The sequence below is a fragment of the Zonotrichia albicollis genome, chromosome 3, assembly GCF_047830755.1.
Source record: "Zonotrichia albicollis isolate bZonAlb1 chromosome 3, bZonAlb1.hap1, whole genome shotgun sequence".
NCBI lineage: Eukaryota > Metazoa > Chordata > Aves > Passeriformes > Passerellidae > Zonotrichia > Zonotrichia albicollis.
Window position 1 is genome coordinate 46,400,080 of NC_133821.1, and position 19,782 is coordinate 46,419,861.

At 40.3% G+C, this 19,782-nt stretch overlaps 1 protein-coding gene across 1 annotated transcript in view; it reads left to right on the forward strand.

The window, feature by feature from the left end:
- The window catches only part of LOC102065948 (visual pigment-like receptor peropsin), a 33,077-nt gene extending 15,344 nt beyond the window's left edge, over positions 1–17,733 (forward strand). Inside the window, exons 5-8 of the mRNA XM_026793032.2 lie at positions 10,076–10,175; positions 11,529–11,633; positions 14,537–14,760; positions 15,436–17,733. Of these exons, the coding sequence (XP_026648833.1) occupies positions 10,076–10,175; positions 11,529–11,633; positions 14,537–14,760; positions 15,436–15,876 (870 nt within the window). The 3' untranslated portion in view covers positions 15,877–17,733. The remainder of the gene's footprint in view (positions 1–10,075; positions 10,176–11,528; positions 11,634–14,536; positions 14,761–15,435) is intronic.
- Positions 17,734–19,782: the final 2,049 nt, after the last annotated feature.

A 19,782-nucleotide genomic window follows, 5' to 3' on the forward strand; every position in this document is an offset into this window, starting at 1 on the left:
GAATCTGCTTTCACTTTTATACCTCTGCTCTACCACTGTCTCATTCCTGAACTGGACAGAGGAAGGACAGTCAGTCTCTGGCACATCCATTTTTTAGCCTCTCCCAGTATGATCAATAAGTAAACTGGTTCATATGGTGAATTTCAGGTCAAGGAATGCAACCCAGTGACCAAGAGCCATCTGTTCCTCTATTGACCATATTCCTAGTGAAAAGCTATCTCAGAATATATTTTTGTCCTTCACATATTTTTTTGTTTGTATGTTCTGCTGAACCAGAAGTTGCAGTGAAACCTGTAAATAACATTGTGTGCAAATGTTCATGTAGGAAGTAGAGAAATACTCATTCTCAACAGGCAAACATGGCTTCTTCTGAACTTTATTTATCAAGTGATAGAAAGTTTTTCTTGTATTTTTTAATCATGTGGCAAATACACAAAAGATGCAGATTTCGAGAGGCCTCTAAATGCAGGGAAAGGATTGTAACCTATCTAAGCTCCATAGATACATTGCAGACATGTCTGAAAACAAGAATGGACTATGGAGTGCCTTAGAATTTGAAATCCTTCATAATCCTGGTACTGCAGTTTAAATTTGTTTCCAGTAGTTCACTTTTCTAATTTTTTTAAATGATTTTTTGATAATGCAGTTTGGTTATTTAAACATTAATTTTTCAAACACTTAAAGGTTTTACTATGAGGATCAAGAAAAATGACTGTTCTTACCACGTGCTCACCCTGTTGGCATAGGCTTCTTTTAAAACACATTTCTTATTTCTGACTTTCTTACATGTAAGCTGTGTCTGGGCTGTGCAGCCCAGAGCACAGGATGGATATCTCCAGGTCATGGACATACCCCCTGTCCCTGACATGCTGACTGACGCTGTTACCACAGATGCACTCACCTCACTGTCAGCCTAGGTATTTCCACTCCATCTGGCCAGCCAGATGGTGCCAGAGCACCCAAGCAGATCTGTCTCTGCACAGAAACATCCTCTGGAGCAGCCATTTTTAAAAAAGCTCCATTTGAGGTATTCGTGAGCGCCGGGGTAGCTTGTGTGACAGGATCCAGCTCCCACTGACTCTGTCTCTGCAGCCTGCCCTCATCATCACAAGGGCCAGCCTTCAAGGACCTGCCTTCAGCCTCACAAAGCTGCTTCTTGTGGAGCAGAATAATAAGACACTGAGGGGAGCAGAAGAGAGATAAATGGCTGTTTCATCCTCTGACTGGGTTTACTACAAAGCAGGGAGGAAATCTGGGTTCCTGCAGAAATTTTCTGGGAAATCCTGCAGTGCTTCCGTGCTTCACACAGCACTGTACTCCTGTCTGGCATACCCTGGACAGGAGCACATGGAAATGTGGTGGTCAGCAGCAAGCCCCACACTGCACACAGCTATTGCTCTACTCTGTAAGCCCTAATGTACTCATGCACAGTTTGCCTGACAGCACCAGATCTGTGGAGTATGGGCATCCCAAAATGGCATGGTGTGGCCAGGAAGTCAAACTTATCTGGAAACACCAGACTTAGTGTGTATGCATTGAGGAGTAAGTGGCCCACAGATGTCAGAGATTTCTTGCACTTCAGCAGATTTTCCAGATTGTGGTGGTGTAGCTGATCAAGTTGCCATCTGAAATCCCAGATAAGTAGGGATGTGTCAGAAAAGCTAAATTAGATGTGCAAAATCCCTGATTTAACAATGCTGCTGTTGGATAAGGAGGGTTCCCTTCCCTCCAATGGATGTCTGACACTAATGTAGGGAGCCTCTTTTAGTCTTTAGCCCCAGTATTTGTTTGCTTTAGCAATTGCTTATAATGAATAGTCCTGGTTCTGTGATCCAAAGTGAATCCAACTCTCCCACACTGCGGGGGTAAAGGGGGAATGGGTCAGCAATCCCTCTGCTCTTTACAGTGACACTGATAATTTTTGAAAGGTCTTGTACAGTTCAGGGAAGGAAATGGCTGTGAATACTAAAGAATCACAATCTTTTGTGTTGAAAAGTAAAATATGAAAAATCAAGCAGAGGGTGAAACATGTCCATCCCCTTGTTCTGTTGGCTTCCTTCGGAGCCTTATTTGCTCCCCAGCTTTGCCACCTCCAACCTAGGAACAGAGCTCAGAGCCACAACCCTCCTCTCACCAAGACAAATGACCAAGCCTGCAAAGCTGAGCACATTGGCCCTTGCCCCTTTTTGGGGATTCAACTTCCAGCCACTTCCTCTTGCTAGCACCTTAAAAACTTTTGGGTGTTTTTTCTGGGTGTTATTAAATATCTGTTTTGGGTGTTATTAAATATCTAGGGCTCTCTCATGACACTCCAATAAATAATGTCCACCTTTTGTAAAAATTAGAACTGAATATCTGAAACACCAAAAAAAAATTTGCAACAGTAGGAAATGCTGAGAAAAGCATTTCCTGTTGGGCTGTTTTCAGAAGTTTTGAAGGGAAGGGCTTTTAATCTTGAATAAGTTCTTTTGTGTTTTATTGGTAGCATTTCCTTCCTCCGAACGTACATTTATCTCTTTTCCTATATATAGGTTGTAAAATATTGCTAAATCTTGTCTGAGGAGGAAACAAAGAATTAATACTTTCCTCTTTTAACAAAATCTTCTGTAAATTGTCTGATAAATCAAAAACTCTGAAGGCATTTATGTTCTTATAAACAGTAAATTTGGAGCACACAGATTTCTGTCCATTTAATATAACTCATCAAACCAACCAATTGTTTATGTAGCTAGACCATTGACTCTCTTGACTCTGTTAGTGATTTTGTGTGTTTTATAAATACCAAGAAAGTATTACTTTGTGTGGAGTGGTACTCCCTCACATTCTGAGGAGATGAGAGACCAGTGGTAGGTCTACAAACCATGCGAAATCCAGTAACAAAAGCAATGGGAAGGGCCAAAATTAAACCTCACAGGTTTTACTGCCTTCCCAGTACAGCTGCTGGGGAGATTACTGAGGACAGTCAGTCACTACTGCCAAAGGTCTGTATGCATTTGTCAGGCTTGTTCCAGCCTAACCCCTCATTCACATTGCTCCATCATCCATTAATTTTTTTCCTTCACTTTTTCTGCAACAAATTTATATCTCAATTATGAACACTGGAATGTGTCCTCATTCTTGTTTCCTTGCTTACATGAGATTTGGATACTGAAATATAAAGTTGCAGAGTCTTCCCTATTTCTTTCTGATCTGCCTTCATATAATCTAAAGAGTGTATACATTGCAGTCAAAGAGGTAAAGGCAACTCATGTAGACATCTGTGAGCTGAATTTTAATGAGAAAAATACTTCATCTGCAGGCAAGGGGGAAAAGACTGCCTTTGCACAAACAGAATCATTAGCAACATAGAAGATCATTTCAGTGTAACTAATGTGACTTCAGGGAAGTTCCGCCAGTTTTCATTAGTCATGAATTTTCCTTCATTTTCCTCTAAATGAGTATTTCTGCAGTCAATTGCGACTAATTAGGTAAGTTATATATTTGGTAGTGAAGATTTATGAATGCCCAAACTATCTGTTTCCTTCTTTAACAAGTCTGACGTAGCCCCTGCTGTGACACCCAAGCACTGTGTCAAACCCCACACTGCTGCCTGGATTGGGCATTCATTGCCTGAGTGATCCTACAGAACCAGGAACTTACAAAGCCTAAACTTTAATTTCTGTACTTGCTTTTCCTCCCAGAGGGCTTTGAAATACCCTTTTTTTAAATCTCTATGTAGAAAATAGCAGCCTTCCACATCCTTCTGTGCTGATGTCGAAGATATTAAATGTTTTCTCCACATCCTTCTGTGCTGATGTCGAAGATATTAAATGTTTTCTTTCAAAAAATGCTGTCCACTGCTCCTTCATCGTTCACGATCTTCTCACCATAGGGCTGAACAAATAATATTCTTCTGACTCCTCTCTGTGTGCCACATCCTCTCACTGGCTTTTAAGCAAAATTTCATCTGAAATTAAAATATCACTCTGATAGAATTTGTAAATACTTTTGTAGTTCTGTCTCACATGTACTCATCTTCTCCATCACAAAAATTTATTCCATTAAGTGAGTACACTGATAGTACTTAGGAAGCAAATCAGGTCCCGACCTAGATCTTGTGCTGAGTGAATCAATGACAAGATGATTGCTGCTTGCAATGGGCTGTGTATGACAGGACATCCAGGACTTCCACACCACTGTCCCTGCAGAAAGGGATGATGTTGCATCTTGTGGGTTTCCAGATCACTCTTTAAGGCCAAGAATAAACTATTTTTTATTACTTCCTTCCATGCTCTCCCTGGTCTACTAGGACTCCTTGAAAATGCTTGTGACTCTCCTGTTATTTTGGTACAGGATCCATAGGGGACAAGAATATTAACCTAAGAGGAGATCTGCTAGTAGTCATGCAGCTTTTTCAGGTTTTCAGGAAAATAACATGTTCCTGTCTTGGTCACTTAAGGCTGAGCTGGTACCACCACTAACCTGCCCAACCTGCCCTACCTTTTGCCCAGAACCTTCCTGAGCAGAAGAAAAAGTTCAATTCTAGGCATTCAGCCAAGAGTCAGAGATGTCCTTGTATAAACCTGAGGTGGCTACGTAAGCAGATTCCTCCTTGTTGGGAAGCAGCACAGAGGATTGTACTTTGGGGAATGTGTAGGGTCACTTGTAGTCTCTGGGCTGTCCTGGCAAAGTCCATGAACTTTGGTACCTCTGATTCCCTTGAGGTGTGTAAACTTCAAGAAATATTTAACATGATATTCTGAAATGGAAAATACTTTGGAAAAAAAAAAATTGATTTTAATATGATGTGCATGGATTTCAGTTATCTACAGTCCACAAAGCTAAGCCTTGTCTTCTATGGTAATGTAAAGATGAGACAGGTGACTCTTCTTTTATCTGTGTATTTATTTGTTTGTATTAATGTTGATGCTGACAATAAACAAGTAGACTCTGAATTAACATCACTACAGTGGACAGGAGTTTTGGCTCAGGCCCACTGAAAAGAATTTTACAGTGTAGCACATGTGTCCCCAAAGGGCAATGCTAGATTTTCCTATCTAGTGCTTCTTAATTTCCCTTTACGCTAATTCACAGAAAGACAATGGCAATTCAGCATTTAACCTGAAGATGGGAATCTTTCCATTGTGTCTGGATCATCTGGTGGTATGAACTACATGCTCCCCATTTATTCTTCACAGGGGGATGTGAGAGGCATAAATCTGCTATGATTCCACAGCAGATTCTATCCAGAGCTAGAAGCAGATGTGTTTCCAAGCATTTGGAGATGGAATATTTGAAGTAAGATTATTATCTGGTGGAGCTGTGTGAGGAAATTCCGCAAGCAATTTCTATCTGTTCATTAAATGCAATGCCTTCAAGGGTATCCCCACCAGTGGTGCCATTGTTGCATTCATAGATGTGCTCCTTGATAGGGGCAGGAGTAGAAATTGTGGCCGGAGAAGCTGCAACTACAGTAGCTAAAGGTCAGCCCAAAGTGAGTATACCTTGAACCTTAATTGATTAACCTGGTAGATGAAACTGGCTTCCCCAGGTTCACTAAAGCTGAAATGTAACCTGCATATAGTAATAGTGGCACTGAACATACAGTAACTCTATAGTATAATTAGCATAATTACATATCTGGACACATAATAGTATAGTCTAAATACTGCATTCATATTTTTCTATCTTTAGAATATATGCCAGCCACAGAAAGATTTAATCACTTTGTGAGTGCAAAATACTGAATGTCTGATGCTCTCACTTAATGGTTTAAACTCTCTAATCCTGTAGCATATCAATTCTCATTGTTTACTTATACATAGAGGTGTTAGTGCCCTCCAATGACTTGGGCTGATGCCATCACCTCTAAGCATAGCTATCCTTGAAGCCTACTGAGACATTTTGAAGGGCAGGATGCAAACATACCAGAACAATGTCTCGTGAGCAAAAGATGTGGGAACTGTAGTAAATGGTAAGTCGCTTTCACCTCCTGTATTGTAGAAAATCTCAAAGAAACTGAGTGCTTTAGGAACACTATGCATTGTGCGTTTTAAGTAGTCTTTTGTGAAGACTAATTTTGATTATTGAACTCAGTAGTCCTTCTAGAACATCTGTGACTAAAGAGTTAGTGTAGTCCAGTAGACACATCATAGTATATTTGAGAGATGGGAGAATTACTTTGTCATCAGACTCAAGGGGAATATTTTTGCATTTACTTCAAACTTTAAGAAATTGTTAAATTTAAAATTAAGTTTTTAATTTTAAAATATCTATTCCAAGATATCTACAATTGCTTTTACAAATGTGTTTCTTGAAGATTGATTTAAGTGCTTTTTCATTTCTTGATGTTGAATGAGGTTTATTGCCATTATCTAATTACTCAAAATAATCTGATTTGTATTTAAAAAACAGTAATTCTGAGAGAGCTTATTGTGGCAACTTTAAGTATATGCTATGGGCAAATAATCCCTGTTTGAAGTTTATGCTTTTCTTTACATATTCGTTATCTCATTTTCAATAGAAGAAAAATACAGGATGCCATGGTTCTGAAGGGAAACAAATGGATTTTGGGAAATTGCAACAGATTTGTCAGTTGGCTAGAGGAGGGAGTGAGGCAGCCTTTGTGGCTGGTGAGATTAATGTTTTGTTTCAAACTGAAAAGTAGTAGCTATTTTGGCAATCTGCTTTTGTGCAATTAAACCTTGATTAATCCAATATTATGAACAATAGGTTATATTTTACTGTGCTTTAAATGAAGACAACCCTTATGAATCAGTAGGGATTCATAAGAATTAAAGGTAGCAAAAGTGAGGCACACCCAAGCTCACAGCTAAAAATTTCATAGTGCACTGGGGATTCCTAACTCTCTCTGTGTTGAAGCAAATGAATTTGCATGCAGTAGGAGCTCTATGTATTGTGGGTTGTAAATAGTGCTCCAAGAGCATTAGTGAGATTTAAAGTCAGGCACAAGTGCAAAGCAGAAAAAAACCACAATTTTTTCCTCAGTTGTGTCTTAGCTTCCAGGCAGCATAAAGATAATGAGCACCTTCCATGCTTATCTATATAGCCAAGGGAGTAATGCTGGTAGGGCACTGAGAGAAAGCTTTTAAAATTGCTAATCTATTTCTGCTTCTTAATGGGTAAAAGGGAAAGCTGGTGTATTAAAATTACCGTGCAATCAACTTTGTGTTTATGTCAGAATTCATTACTTCATGTTAACACTGCTGCTATTTGATCATAATTAATAATAGGAAGGAAAAAGTGCATTAAACAGAAATGGAAGAAGTATTATGACTATGGAAGGAAGGAGCTGGCTGGGGGGTAGAATAAAAGGAAAACCAGAACTGTGTAAGGGGAAGAGCATCAATCTTCTTCCAAAGTAATGAAATGTTATTTTCTATTCTAGTATTTCCTTGGCTGTCATTCCATATATGTTTAAAGATGCAGAAAACTGAAATTATCACATATTTTTGTAACATGCAGCTATTAATCTCTGTCTATAGAAATTGGGACTATGTTAAAGCAGTTTTTCTGTTGTCATCTACTTGGGTGCCTAGCAGTTGCCTTGCTACCTACAGTCAGTGCTGTCTGTTCAAGAGCAGAAAAAGTAGCAGAGATCTTTCTTCCAAATCTAGTAGGTGTAAGCTTGAAGTAAATTGGCTATATCTAGAGGAAGACCCCTTGTTTTCTTCTGAGGACATATGTCTAAGTGACAATGATATAAAAGGGTTGCAACATTGACAAACTTGCTGGGAAATGGTTTATGCATAGTAGGGCTCAAAAGCCACTTGCTGCCAATAAAAGTTTGGGACAAGAGTGGTCTGAGCATCATGCTCCCAAAGCAGCCTGTTGGATGGTCTCTCATGGTTAAATGTTCCAGATGCTGTGGCTCCTGTATGGGCTGTTCTGCAGTTTGAGAGCCACCATTTACCTCCTTTATTCATTTCATCCAGAGCTCCCTTTGCTTCATAATGTTTCCCACTGTCACTTGTCCCAAGCCACCAAGCCTGTGGCCAGCATGGAAGCAGTGACAGCTGCCCTGGGAGGCTGCTGCTGCCACTTAGCCACTTAGAAGCCATTTGGCCCTGGTAACATCTCTGGTGGTAGCCCCCACACCTGCAGGTCTGATGAAATGCTGATATGAAATAGTATGCAAACAAGATCTGGTACTGACAATGGCTCAATCCTATGAACTATGTTGATTTACATAAAACCACATTTTTTTAGCAAGGCACCACTCCAAAGAAAACATTTAGGCTTTTCTTTCTTATGATGACAGCATCTTAAAGGCCAAGAGTGTATTTTTAGACCCACCTTCCTCCCTTGTAGATGTGCTCAAATGCTGTTTGAACTGACCACTTGATATAATTGTCTCTCTTTGGTCTGACATCAGGGAAGGAGGGTAGGAGAAAAATGGCCACATCTGCCAGTGATAAAACAAACAGATCTATTTCAGAAAAACTCCCCTGCTTTTAACATAGGCCTATGATACACAGTGAGAAGCCTTCTACTCTTTTAGTATTCAATCTCATAGCTCTTTAGGCTTAATTTCAAAGTGTTCATTTGCATTCTTGTTGAAATACTGCTTCCTTTCTAATCTAATAACTGGTGCAATTCCTTAAGATTATGGTCATTGTGTTTTCCGCATCTATGAAGCATTGTTAGAGCAAATGGAGAGGTGGCAGCTGTTTGCACCAGTAAGGATAATGAAATGCAGAGCACATTTACATATCCAGGTATTTCACCAACATCCACAGCACACAGCAGGCCAAATTCAGTCAAGTGCAGCTTCTAGCAAGTAGCTGAGACATCCAAAAAAGTCTGTTTTAAACATGGTTGCATTCCTACACCAAGCATGAGCTGACTCTAATCAGAGCACAGGTGAGTGTAGATTGTTGTAGTAGCAAGCCTTGCGTGTGTTTAAAATGTGGTGGGTCTGTAAAAGATGGCAAAAAGAAGTATTTAGTGTCAATATGAAGACACTGGTAGTAAGGAAAAGCACCAGTGAAAGAAGTGATGAAGTTGTCCCTTTTCTAACACTTCACCAAATTTATACAATCTGCCAGGGTCTTAGATTTAAGCCTGGATTAAAGCCCCAGATTCAGTGCTGGGATAAATGGAATTCCACAGGAGTTGTGGCCATTCATACAAAGACAGAGTTTGTTCCATAGAATAATGATGTGCCTTTCGGCCAAAACTTCCAGTATTTTAATGCCAAGTTACTGTCCAGAGACGCTTAATATTCTTGCTTCACTAGGTGTAAAACTGGCACCTCCAAGAGCTCCTCTGCTCTGGACAGTTTAATATATTGTTGCAAGATTCCAAAAAACTAAGGGACTGGCTGTCAGCATTTTGCCTGGATCATTTCCCAGCCACAGAGTGCTCCCTAGCAGATGGCTGCATCTGTGTCTGCTATAGCTGACAGAACTTCCTGGTTATACCTGGTTATAAAGCTCACAGAGCTGTGGCCACCCCAGGACATGGCTGAGGCACTGATGTCAACAGGAGCCACAGACTGCACGGCTCTGCCTGCGTCACAGCCAGGGGATGAGGATCAGAGCTTCAGAAATAGCAGGCACCCAGCAACACCAGTCATTGAGACTCAATGTACTGCATCTATTTAGGTTTTGGAGTCTATTAAAAAAAAGAAAAAAAATTTTTTTCACTCAGCCCAGCCGTTCACCTCCTAGTTCTTCCGTATTTGGCCTAAATTTCTTAGGATCGGTTTGCATGTTTGTTCTGTACAAGCAGGGCAGCTGCATCCAGGGCATTTTTGCATGTTCAGGGCTTTTCTTCTTTCCAGTTCAAAGTTTTTCTCCTTCATTTAACAAGTCATTTAAGGGAAGATGTAAGGGTGTGCTTGCTTGCTTATTGTATGTACATGACAGAGCACTTATATAATTTTTGAACATTTACTTGCTCACTGATCCTATAGAAGATAACTGCACCTGACATTTTGCATTTCCCTGATAGTTGAGTTTCTGGAAAAACTTTCAAGTTCATTAACATGAAAATGACAGGAGAAATTCCTGTGGTTCTTTTCCCCCTCAACTCTCGGCAGTAACAGAACATCCTGTACTGCTTTGTTTTTCAGGTTGATGGCTTCCTGACACTTCTCTTTGGCCTGGCTAGCATTAATACCCTTACAGTGATCAGTGTGACACGCTATATCAAGGGCTGCCATCCTGAGAGAGGTAAGGAATAAAGGCAAGTCCAGTTCTGCCTTCACTGGACCTGGTGCAAATCTGTACTTCTCTCAGTCACTATTATCAGTCAGGCAGGCTATACTAAATATAAATTAAACACATTGAAAAACAGAACATAATACAGTCATTTACATTACAAACATGTTCTCATAGAAACCTTCAGGGTTAACTCCAGTAAGAGCCAAGTTATTACAAGTGTGCTAGGGTCATCATGGGTAAATTCATCCTTGTGCCAAAGATACCCCAGGTACTGCTGACCTTCTCTACTCCTCAAAATGTGACTCAAATGATAAGTTATACAAGCTCCTAAGTTATACATCCTGGTCTCGATCTCACTTAAAAATATTCACTCTTCTATGAGATGAAGTTTGAGAAGTTTCTGGTCAGGGATCAGATCAATTTTCATGCCTTTGTTGCAAGTTGCCTGCAACATCTTTCGGGCAGGAGCCTATCAATGTCTGCAGGGAAAGCATTTGCAAGTACATGGGCTGCATCAGATGAGTTTTTCTCTTTACTAGCGCAAGCAGCATTTGCTGTGATAAGAACTTCTGCAGGGTGGTAATTTTTTCCACAGAAAGTTCTTCTGCAGTTGGGTGCAATGATAAACTTGTTGAAGCTAACTTTCAGCATGAACTGCTGCTGGAGCTGATAGTTTTGCTGTGATGTAATCCTACATCTTCTATTCATTGCCTGTTAAGAAGTCATATTCAAAACCCACAGTTCTCTTTCGTGAAGCTCTACCACATATCCATCTGATGGTGTGCATAATTTATGTATGAATCTCAATTTGAGCAAGTACTCAATATAATGTCAGTACTCAGAAATGTTGAGGAACAAACATTGGTGGATGCATAAATATTTCCCACATAAATGAAAAAATAACCACGGTGTATGGCAACAGCAGGACAGATTGAATCATTTGTATCAAATGGTGAATACAGGCTGGACTAGTTTCTCCTTTTTGACAAGGAAAAACCTTGATGTCAGTAAGAAAATCCCCTGAATTTAGATTTATCTTGGTAATTTCTATGTAAAATACAACTGCATCCTTCATTTTACAAAATTACAAAGCATTAGTCTAACACAAAATTCACCAGTTCCAGAGCTCTCAACAAACTCATTGTCTCCTGCTTAAAAAACATTCATTTCCACTCTTCAGTGCGAACACAAGACTGACAGATGCTTTCAAAATCAAGCTTTTCTTATGAATATACATTTTTCTACCTTAATTTTTTAAATATCTGTTTTACTTATTAGCTGGTGGTATAGGAGTGCATTTGGATTTCAGAGATATGTTTGCCTTTGCAAGTACTATTTTCTGACCCAGGCATGCCATTGCAGGTCACTGCATCAGCAACAGCAGCATGTCGGTGGCGCTGGTTCTCATTTGGGTGGCCGCTTTCTTCTGGTCTGCAGCTCCATTGCTTGGCTGGGGCAGTTATACAGGTAACAGGTATCTCTCAGTTGTACTTACCTGGCACCTCTCCACTTAACAAAGATAATCTTACCTTTCTTCCTTGCTGTTTGTGATAAACCAGACCGATTATCAGTGGAACTGAGGAAATCATTCATTGTGCGTGACGTAGGTACAGAGCGTTGCTTGCTTTGGTATCAGCTATAAAGAGATTTTTTTTTAAGATATCACAGGAAAGACTTGGACCAAGTGCATATTGCCTATGGAAAAAGAGAGGCCAGAAATACTTGGCATGGTTAAGGAGTGAGATAAAGAAAACTATCAAAATACATCTTTCAAAAACTGTCAAGTTTAGGAAACTAGCAAAGAACACAAGTTCCAGCAAGTTAAACTTGAAACTATAATAAGACAAGCCAGAAAGATTTGGCAAAACAATTTGTTGAAAATATGAAAATTTATGTAGCAAAGGAACTTGAAGTGTTGGAAAGTTTGTGAGTGCAAGAAAGAATTAGGGTGCAAGATAAGGCCATATCAAAAAAGGAGGGTGAGGGAAAAAAAGGAAAAAATTTGTGTAGTGAACACTGTAGAAATTCAGTGCCTAAGGCATGTGACAGACCAGAAAATTTCTTCAAGGGGGAAAGATGGAGAAATTGCCTCAATTTAAGCCTGTAAGAATTCGACAAACCAAATATCTAGGGACAAATGGTAATGATACAGAAGTCCCAACAACTGAAATCATGTGATTGACATTGTCCAGCAGTTACCCGTCTGGATTCTGTAGGCCTCTGCATTCTTTGAGAAGTCATGAAATTTGTGGAGACTTGCTGAAGCAGCTATGTGTATATATTCTCTTATTTACTAAATGTGTAAGCTTTGAGATATCTCTGGACCCTTGAAGTATCGGTGTGAGGAAAGCAGCCATCCTATGGTTGGTTAAATGTTCTATCCTTCACAAAACAAAATACTCCCAAGATATTTGACTCAATGGACCTTTGGTTTGAGACTAATTCACACTGTTTATTAGACTGTGTGAATTCTATGTCATATTTTTGCAGTCTGGACTGTCATAAACTTGGTTGGTTTTGACTGGTAATTTTCTATGTATCTTCTGGTGACCTATGTTCTTTTTACATTAATCCATCAGCTCTTCATTTATAGGGGTACTTCTGATGTCTGGTTTTGGCCTTAAACTGGAGCCAGGGACTTTTTGGGCAACACTACTTTGTCAGGACATTCAAGTTCCTCCATGGACTCTGTCTGAATTCAATTCCTTGGCAGTGGTATTCAAGACTGCTTCTAGGAGTGCTTTCCCCTACTGAGACTCACAGCAATTCTGGGTTCCTGGGCTGTCTCTGAACACACCTCCAGTGAGGGCACCCACAGAGATGTGGGAGCCCAGCAGCAGCAAGTCCAGCTGCAGGCGCCAGCAGAGCACAGCACGTTACAGCTGGCTACCTCAGCCTTTCACTACTACACAATATCCTCAGGGGCCCCCAGGACCCCACCAGTTTTTGGGAAAGCCACTTGTTTTTGTCCCTGGAGGGGAAAAACATAGCTCTGAATTCTGACTTGCAGAAAATCTGCCGGATTTTCTTCTCCTGTCATCTGAGGGAGGTTTCATTTTTCAGGCAAAAGTTTTCAAAAGCAGAAACCCAGAAATAAGTCAGATTTTATGGCTATATCTTTGAATCTTGAGGTCTACTGACAGAAAAGGCGAAGGAGAGAAAAATCTATTTCTATTACAGAACACATTCAGACAGCAACATCTAGAGATTTTGGTGATAAAAATACTGAGCTCTTTTTGATGAGAATCATGAAAGAGATTTTAGCCTTTTGCTCATTTAATTCCTCCTGTTTAAATCTCCTATTACCTGTGAGGAATTAAGGGAATTTTTTTCCTTCAAAATTACCACTGGATATTAAGGAGATATCTGCTGCTAAACCATGTAGTCTTCACCTGTATTGTATCTCCAGGACCTGTTAATACTTGACTTTCCTAATTTTGATTCATGCTTTATTTATTTGTAATTCTATTTGCTGCCACAGCTTTTTCCACTTAAAAAAAAAAATTCGCAATTCACAATCTATAGAAAAACCTCTAAGGTTATAGAACTCAAGTTTTCTATGAGGTCATCTTTGCAAACACATCAGGAGACCTAAAGAAGTCAACTGTAATTCATAAAAGTGTTTGAGCCAGAGACTACACATTATTCCCACTACCTTTTCCGTAAGCCCCTGCTCAGCTCTTGTCTCACTAGTGGTAGACCCTGCAATCTGCCTGACTTCATTTTAAAAACCTGCATCTCTGTGTTGCAGGACTGTGTGCTTCCCATTTATTGAAAGGTCTCATATCTTTCTAAGTATTAATATGTTTTGTCTTCTCATAATCTTTATCATTAGCTGTATCAATTTAGTCTCATGGCTCTCACTGCAGAGAGAACTTCCATTACCTCAAGAATTTGATTTTTTTTTATTTCACTCGATTTTTTTTATTTCCTGCTTAGTTATATAAGTAGTGACTTTTTACATTTGGCATACTGTCAATGAATTTCTTGTTATGCTGTAACAGAGCTCATCTTAGGAAGTTACTATGTAGAGTATTATGACAAATAAGAGTACATATCACTCAAGGATATAAATTATTTTTTTAAATAAAGTGTCACAGTTTCCTATCCTGAAACAACAGTTTGTGCATTATGGATTTACTCTGGCAGTTACAAACTCTACAGAATGATAATACACATTAAAATTTGTTACAGTCTAAATGGTCTTGAAAAATTGTTTATGTAGGAAGTAATGTCATGTCTCATTAAATCAGAAAGATCCATTCTGTAGTGCTTGACAGAAGAAAAATACAGCATTTTAACTAATAAATTATTGCTCAAAAGCAGATCAATATTCTAAAAATGCTAACCAACTTATTCTTGCTTTCCAGATCGCATGTATGGCACATGTGAGATAGACTGGGCAAAAGCCAACTTCTCCACAATCTACAAGTCCTACATTGTCTCCATTTTTATCTGCTGCTTTTTCCTGCCTGTCTCAGTCATGGTCTTCTCATATGTGTCCATCATCAACACGGTCAAACTAAGCCATGCATTGACAGGACTGGGTGATCCCACAGACAGACAGAGGAGAATAGAGCGGGATGTCACCAGGGTGAGTTTGGGTTTCATACCGGGTGGGATTCATGTCAATGAAACCTGTCTTTCCAAAAATTGATCTCAGCTAGAACAGAAGAGAATAAAACCAATCAATTGCATTTCATTTCTTTATAACTCTAGTGACAGAGTCTGAAGTCAGTGAAGGATATGCAGTTTGTTTAAAATTTCTACTGCATCAGCTGGTTAATATTGGTGCTACATCACATTTGAAAAATAATCTAAATATAATTGGAGCTCGTTTTACAGCACAAACCCCAAAAATATGGTTTGGCATATGCTCTTTTCTTTCAGAAGTTACACTACTGCTGAGCATACTCAGAATTTAGAGTGCAGTTTAGAGTGCAGATTTCAGTTTACTCCCTGTTTAGTTAAGTCTACCTGAAACCCTCTGTATTCATATAAACATATGAGAATGCAGCTCTTTTCATTCTGTTAGATGAGGCATTTCTTAACCACACCACCATGACAAAATTCAATACGTAGCTCCTAGGTCTTCCTAGCTTCGTCAAAGCAAACTACTTCTTTGTTCATATTCTCCTATAAGCCAGAACTTCAGGGCAATCCAGACCTTTCCCTTCCAGCAAGTGTTCAAGTTATTATTCTCAGTGTTTTGCTCCCCTGATGTAGTCTTCCAAAATAGATTTAACATTATTCTTCTTCTGTCTTTTAGGTCTCTATTGTCATTTGCACAGCCTTCATTATTGCCTGGTCACCATATGCTGTCATCTCTATATGGTCTGCCTATGGTCACCCTGTGCCCAACCTCACCAGCATCCTTGCCAGTTTGTTTGCTAAGTCTGCCAGCTTCTACAACCCCATTATCTACTTTGGAATGAGCTCCAAATTTCGAAGGGACATTTTCATCTTGTTCCATTGTGCCAAGGAAGCCAAGGACCCTGTGAAGCTCAAACGTTTCAAAAACCTCAAACCAAAGCAGCCACAGCCTTCTCAGAAAGAAGAGAAGTATGCACCAGAAATGCACCCTGCACCAAGCCCTGATTCTGGGGTGGGAAGCCCAACCAACACCCCACCTCCAGCAAACAGGGAAGTGTATTTTGGTATTTTTGATACACCATCCAATAACCCCAATATTGAATGTGATAGATTGTAAGTTTTGTGGCTGTTTAATGCACACACACTTTGTGTTCAGGAAGACCCTCTACAGAGCAGCGCTTGAGTAATTTACTAATTCCCATCCCATCTGTTTCTTGCTGTACCACTGATGACTATACAACTCAAGCAAATCAGATGGTAAAGGGATATTTTCCTTCTATGTAGGTACAAAATGCTCCAAAGAACATTAAAATGTGGGCAGCACACCCAGTGCCAGAAACACTTAATTTCACATGCATGCAGGAAAAGAAAGACTGACTTCAGGAGAGCAGGCATTAGCTAGCAAAATTAACTAATAATTTCCTATCCAAATGTTATCAATTCTGGACTACAGTTCCAAGAATGTCTTTTGCTCTTTAACAGTCACAGACATAGGTGATTGTTTTAGCTCTGCGGTACTTCACAGCCATGGCTGTAGGAGAAGTCTGGCCCTGCTGAGATTGCTGTGGAGCTGTACAGTTCTAAAGGCTGCAAGGTGGTGGAAAAAGCCTTCTACCCCCTGCAGGTGTGCCCATTATAGGGCTCCCAGACCTCACAGGCACCTCATGGGAGTGTGTCTGGTCATAGGAACAGAGAATACTTGTATTGGAAGGAACCTTATACATTTCCTCATTCCAACCCCCATGCCATGGGCAGGTACACCTTCCACTAGACCAGGTCGCTCAGAGCCCCTTCCAGCCTGGCCTTGAATGCTTCCATGGATGGAGCACCCACATTTCCCTGGGCAACCTGTTGCAGTGTGAAGAATTTTAGTGAAGAATTTCTTCCTAATATCAAATCTAAACCTACAGTCTTCCAGTTTAAAGTCTTTCCCCCTTGTCCTATCACGTGTAAAAGTCCCTCTCCATCTTTCTTGTAGGCTTCCCTTTCGTTCTGGAAGGCTGCTGTGAGGTTTCCCCAAAGCCTTCTCCAGAGTAACGAGCTCCAGCTCTCTGCCTGTCTTCATAGGCCATCCTCTGGTGCCCTGTGCCTGACTCTGTGTGTGTCTATGCAAGGACTAGGAGTTGTAATACATTGAAAATACTAGTCTGGTATTTTCTGTAAGTCTGGCTTCACATTTTCCTCATTGGTTTGCAGAATTATTCCCATCCCCACTGACCTTCCTGGTGAGCAGGGCCTGGCTGTGGTATTCTGATTCAGGAAAGCTAATTTGATTTTACTGATCCGTCTCCAAACTGATTGTTTTTCTACCTTCCTCTGAAGGTGGACCAAGATATGTACAGGTTATGAAACCTGACTTAGCTTTTAAGAGTACTGATGAGGGGTAGTATCAGAGCTATTTACAAAATAGAATTCAACACTCCACTTTTATTCTAAAGAAAATTTTTTTACCTACCTATGGATAAAAAGTGACTTTTTTTAAACCCAACTAAGTAGCAATTAATGATAATGACTTAAACAGCTATACTGTAGGCCTAAATCAGTTGCCAGACTACCAGATGTTACAATATCCATCCAGTTATATCACCAAGTTTATTTTACAGAATTAAAATGAGAGAGTATGTTTTCATAATTGCCCATCTTGTAAATTAACTGCATACTCAAAGACTTCTTTTAAAATGTCTCTGTGTTAGCCATGGAAATTGTGGGTTCATTTAGTGCCATTTGCAACTTAAACAGGGAAAAAATAAAAATAAAAAACCAGCAACACTTTTTGCTAACCTCTGCTCTTTATGAACTTCTGAAATCTTGCTGTCTGGGTGTGCTGAAATGTAGTTGTTTTGCAAAAATATGCTCTTTCAGATGTGTTTCTTGGGAAAGTTACTAAGAGAGCCCAATTCCATTCCCTCCATTACTCTATTTGTTTTGAGAAAATCATCTGTGTTTTGAAGTTAAAAACAAATAAACAATATAAGCAACACTGGGGAACTGTTCTTTCTTTCATGGCCACAGATTTGAACTACAAGAGTATTCATTTTCATGGAAAAATTTGAGATATGGATGCTATTTCATTTCCATAAATAATTAAAAGCAAATAAGTAAATATTTTGCTTCCAGATAGAAGCGCATGCTGTAGCTGCAGAAATAGATGAAGTTATTTAGTGCAAAGTCCTGTACCAGCTGGATAAAGCCAGGCTGGGCTAACCAAAGCTAGCACACTGTTTTGAAAGCTTCTAAGTGTAGCACAAAATCCACTTTAGTAACCATGATGGACTGAGACTCCTCACTGCTGACAGTGCTTGGGTTTTGCTCCACAGAGAGGCAGCAGTGCCATGCAGCCCTGTTGCATTCCCAGAGACACCCACAGCCACAGGTGTGCCAGACACCTGCCCAGAGGCTCTCTGTGGCTGTAGGTGCCAGCCTGGCTTGTAATCTGTGTTTCTGCTAATTTACAGATACCTAGAGAAAATTGCAAAAATGCTGTCGATCTGCAGGATTCAGACTCGGACATAGAAGGAGGAGGAAGGCAGAGCATGAGAGCATTTCCATGACTGTTCCCAAATTCCAGCTGAAATCTCTAATACTTCACACACCATTGAGCACATATGGTGAGGTTAGACTGGGGGAAGAGGAGGGAATACAAAAAAAAGCCAGAATAGGAGCAGAGGAAAAATATGAAAGGGAAGAAACCAGATCAGCAGGGGAGCAAGAGGCCAGGAGTCAAAGGATGTGTACCCGCTGAAAGACAACTAGAAACAGCACAGAAACAGCACAGAAACAGCCTTTACTGGACTGCCCAAGACATCTCTCCTACAAGGCCAAAAGCTCCAGTCCTTTGTGGATATATGGCGATACCACAGGATTGCACAGCTGTAGATCAGAGCAGCCCATTTCACAGGGTGTCTTTGCAGACTCCAGCCTGTGCTCCAGGTTCAGCAACAGCAGGAGCACATTTGTCAAGTTAATCAGGTAAAAAAGCTTCCAGCCCTAGAGCATCAGTGCCCTGTAGCTGCACCCACAACACCAGCAAGTCCATTGCACTGGAGTGCATGTAAGGGAATGCACATCAGCATTTTAAGTGTGGGAATCAACACAAATCCATTTGTAAAACGCTTTTCCTGTGTCCTGGATTTCCTCCCCTTGTCTCTGGTCCCTCATGTGCCCAAACAAGGCTGGCCCCTGCTGCTGCTGCATCCACAGCCTGTTGAGCCAATGCTGTCACTCAGAAAGGAGCAAAGAGCTTGGTGATGCAGGACAGGAAGCAAGGAGTAAGTATGGAAAGGGTGTGGGGTTTCATGACTTAGCAAGAATGAAGTACAAACAACATAGAGAGTTACAGAGTCAAATCACTTTTCCCTATAACTTTGCTGCTCCTCACAGCCTCAGATTTTCTTTTACAGCTGGTGATTTGTAGCAGCAGAGATGTGAGAAGGCTGTTGTCCTGACTGATATTCTGGTGGCAAGGAGGCTTCTCTGGAAAAGTGCAGGTTTGAATGCTCTCCATCTGAGATGGTCTTACAAGGGAGGTCCTATTTCAATGTGGTTTGTATTGAATGGCTTAGTGCCAGCCTGCACAAGTGAGATCTCATGTCTATTGCTAGTGTCCAAATGGTCTCTTGTCATGAGGTAGGAGAACAATATTTAGATCTCTCTCCCTTTGGCACAGAAATTCTGGCCTGTAAGCTCCTTCTGTCTCTCTTGATCAGCCCTGGATTCTACTGTGAGATTTTGTAATTGTTGGGGTTGTTTTCATGTATGGCACACCAAAACAACAGTACCATCTGGCAGAAGGTAGCAGGCCAACCAATTCTACTGTTTTTGAAGGATGCTGTCAGCATTTTCTGGCCTGTTCCAGCAGGATCCAAGTTAGAGATCTTATCCTAGATGCAAGGAACCCACCCAAAATCTCCTTGCTAGCTGTTCATTATCCACTTCTGTAATCACAGCCTTTTTGACATTGCTAAAACACCCTGGAAAAATGATTTGCATAATGAAGTCACCTTGAAAAATGCTTGAAGCCCTT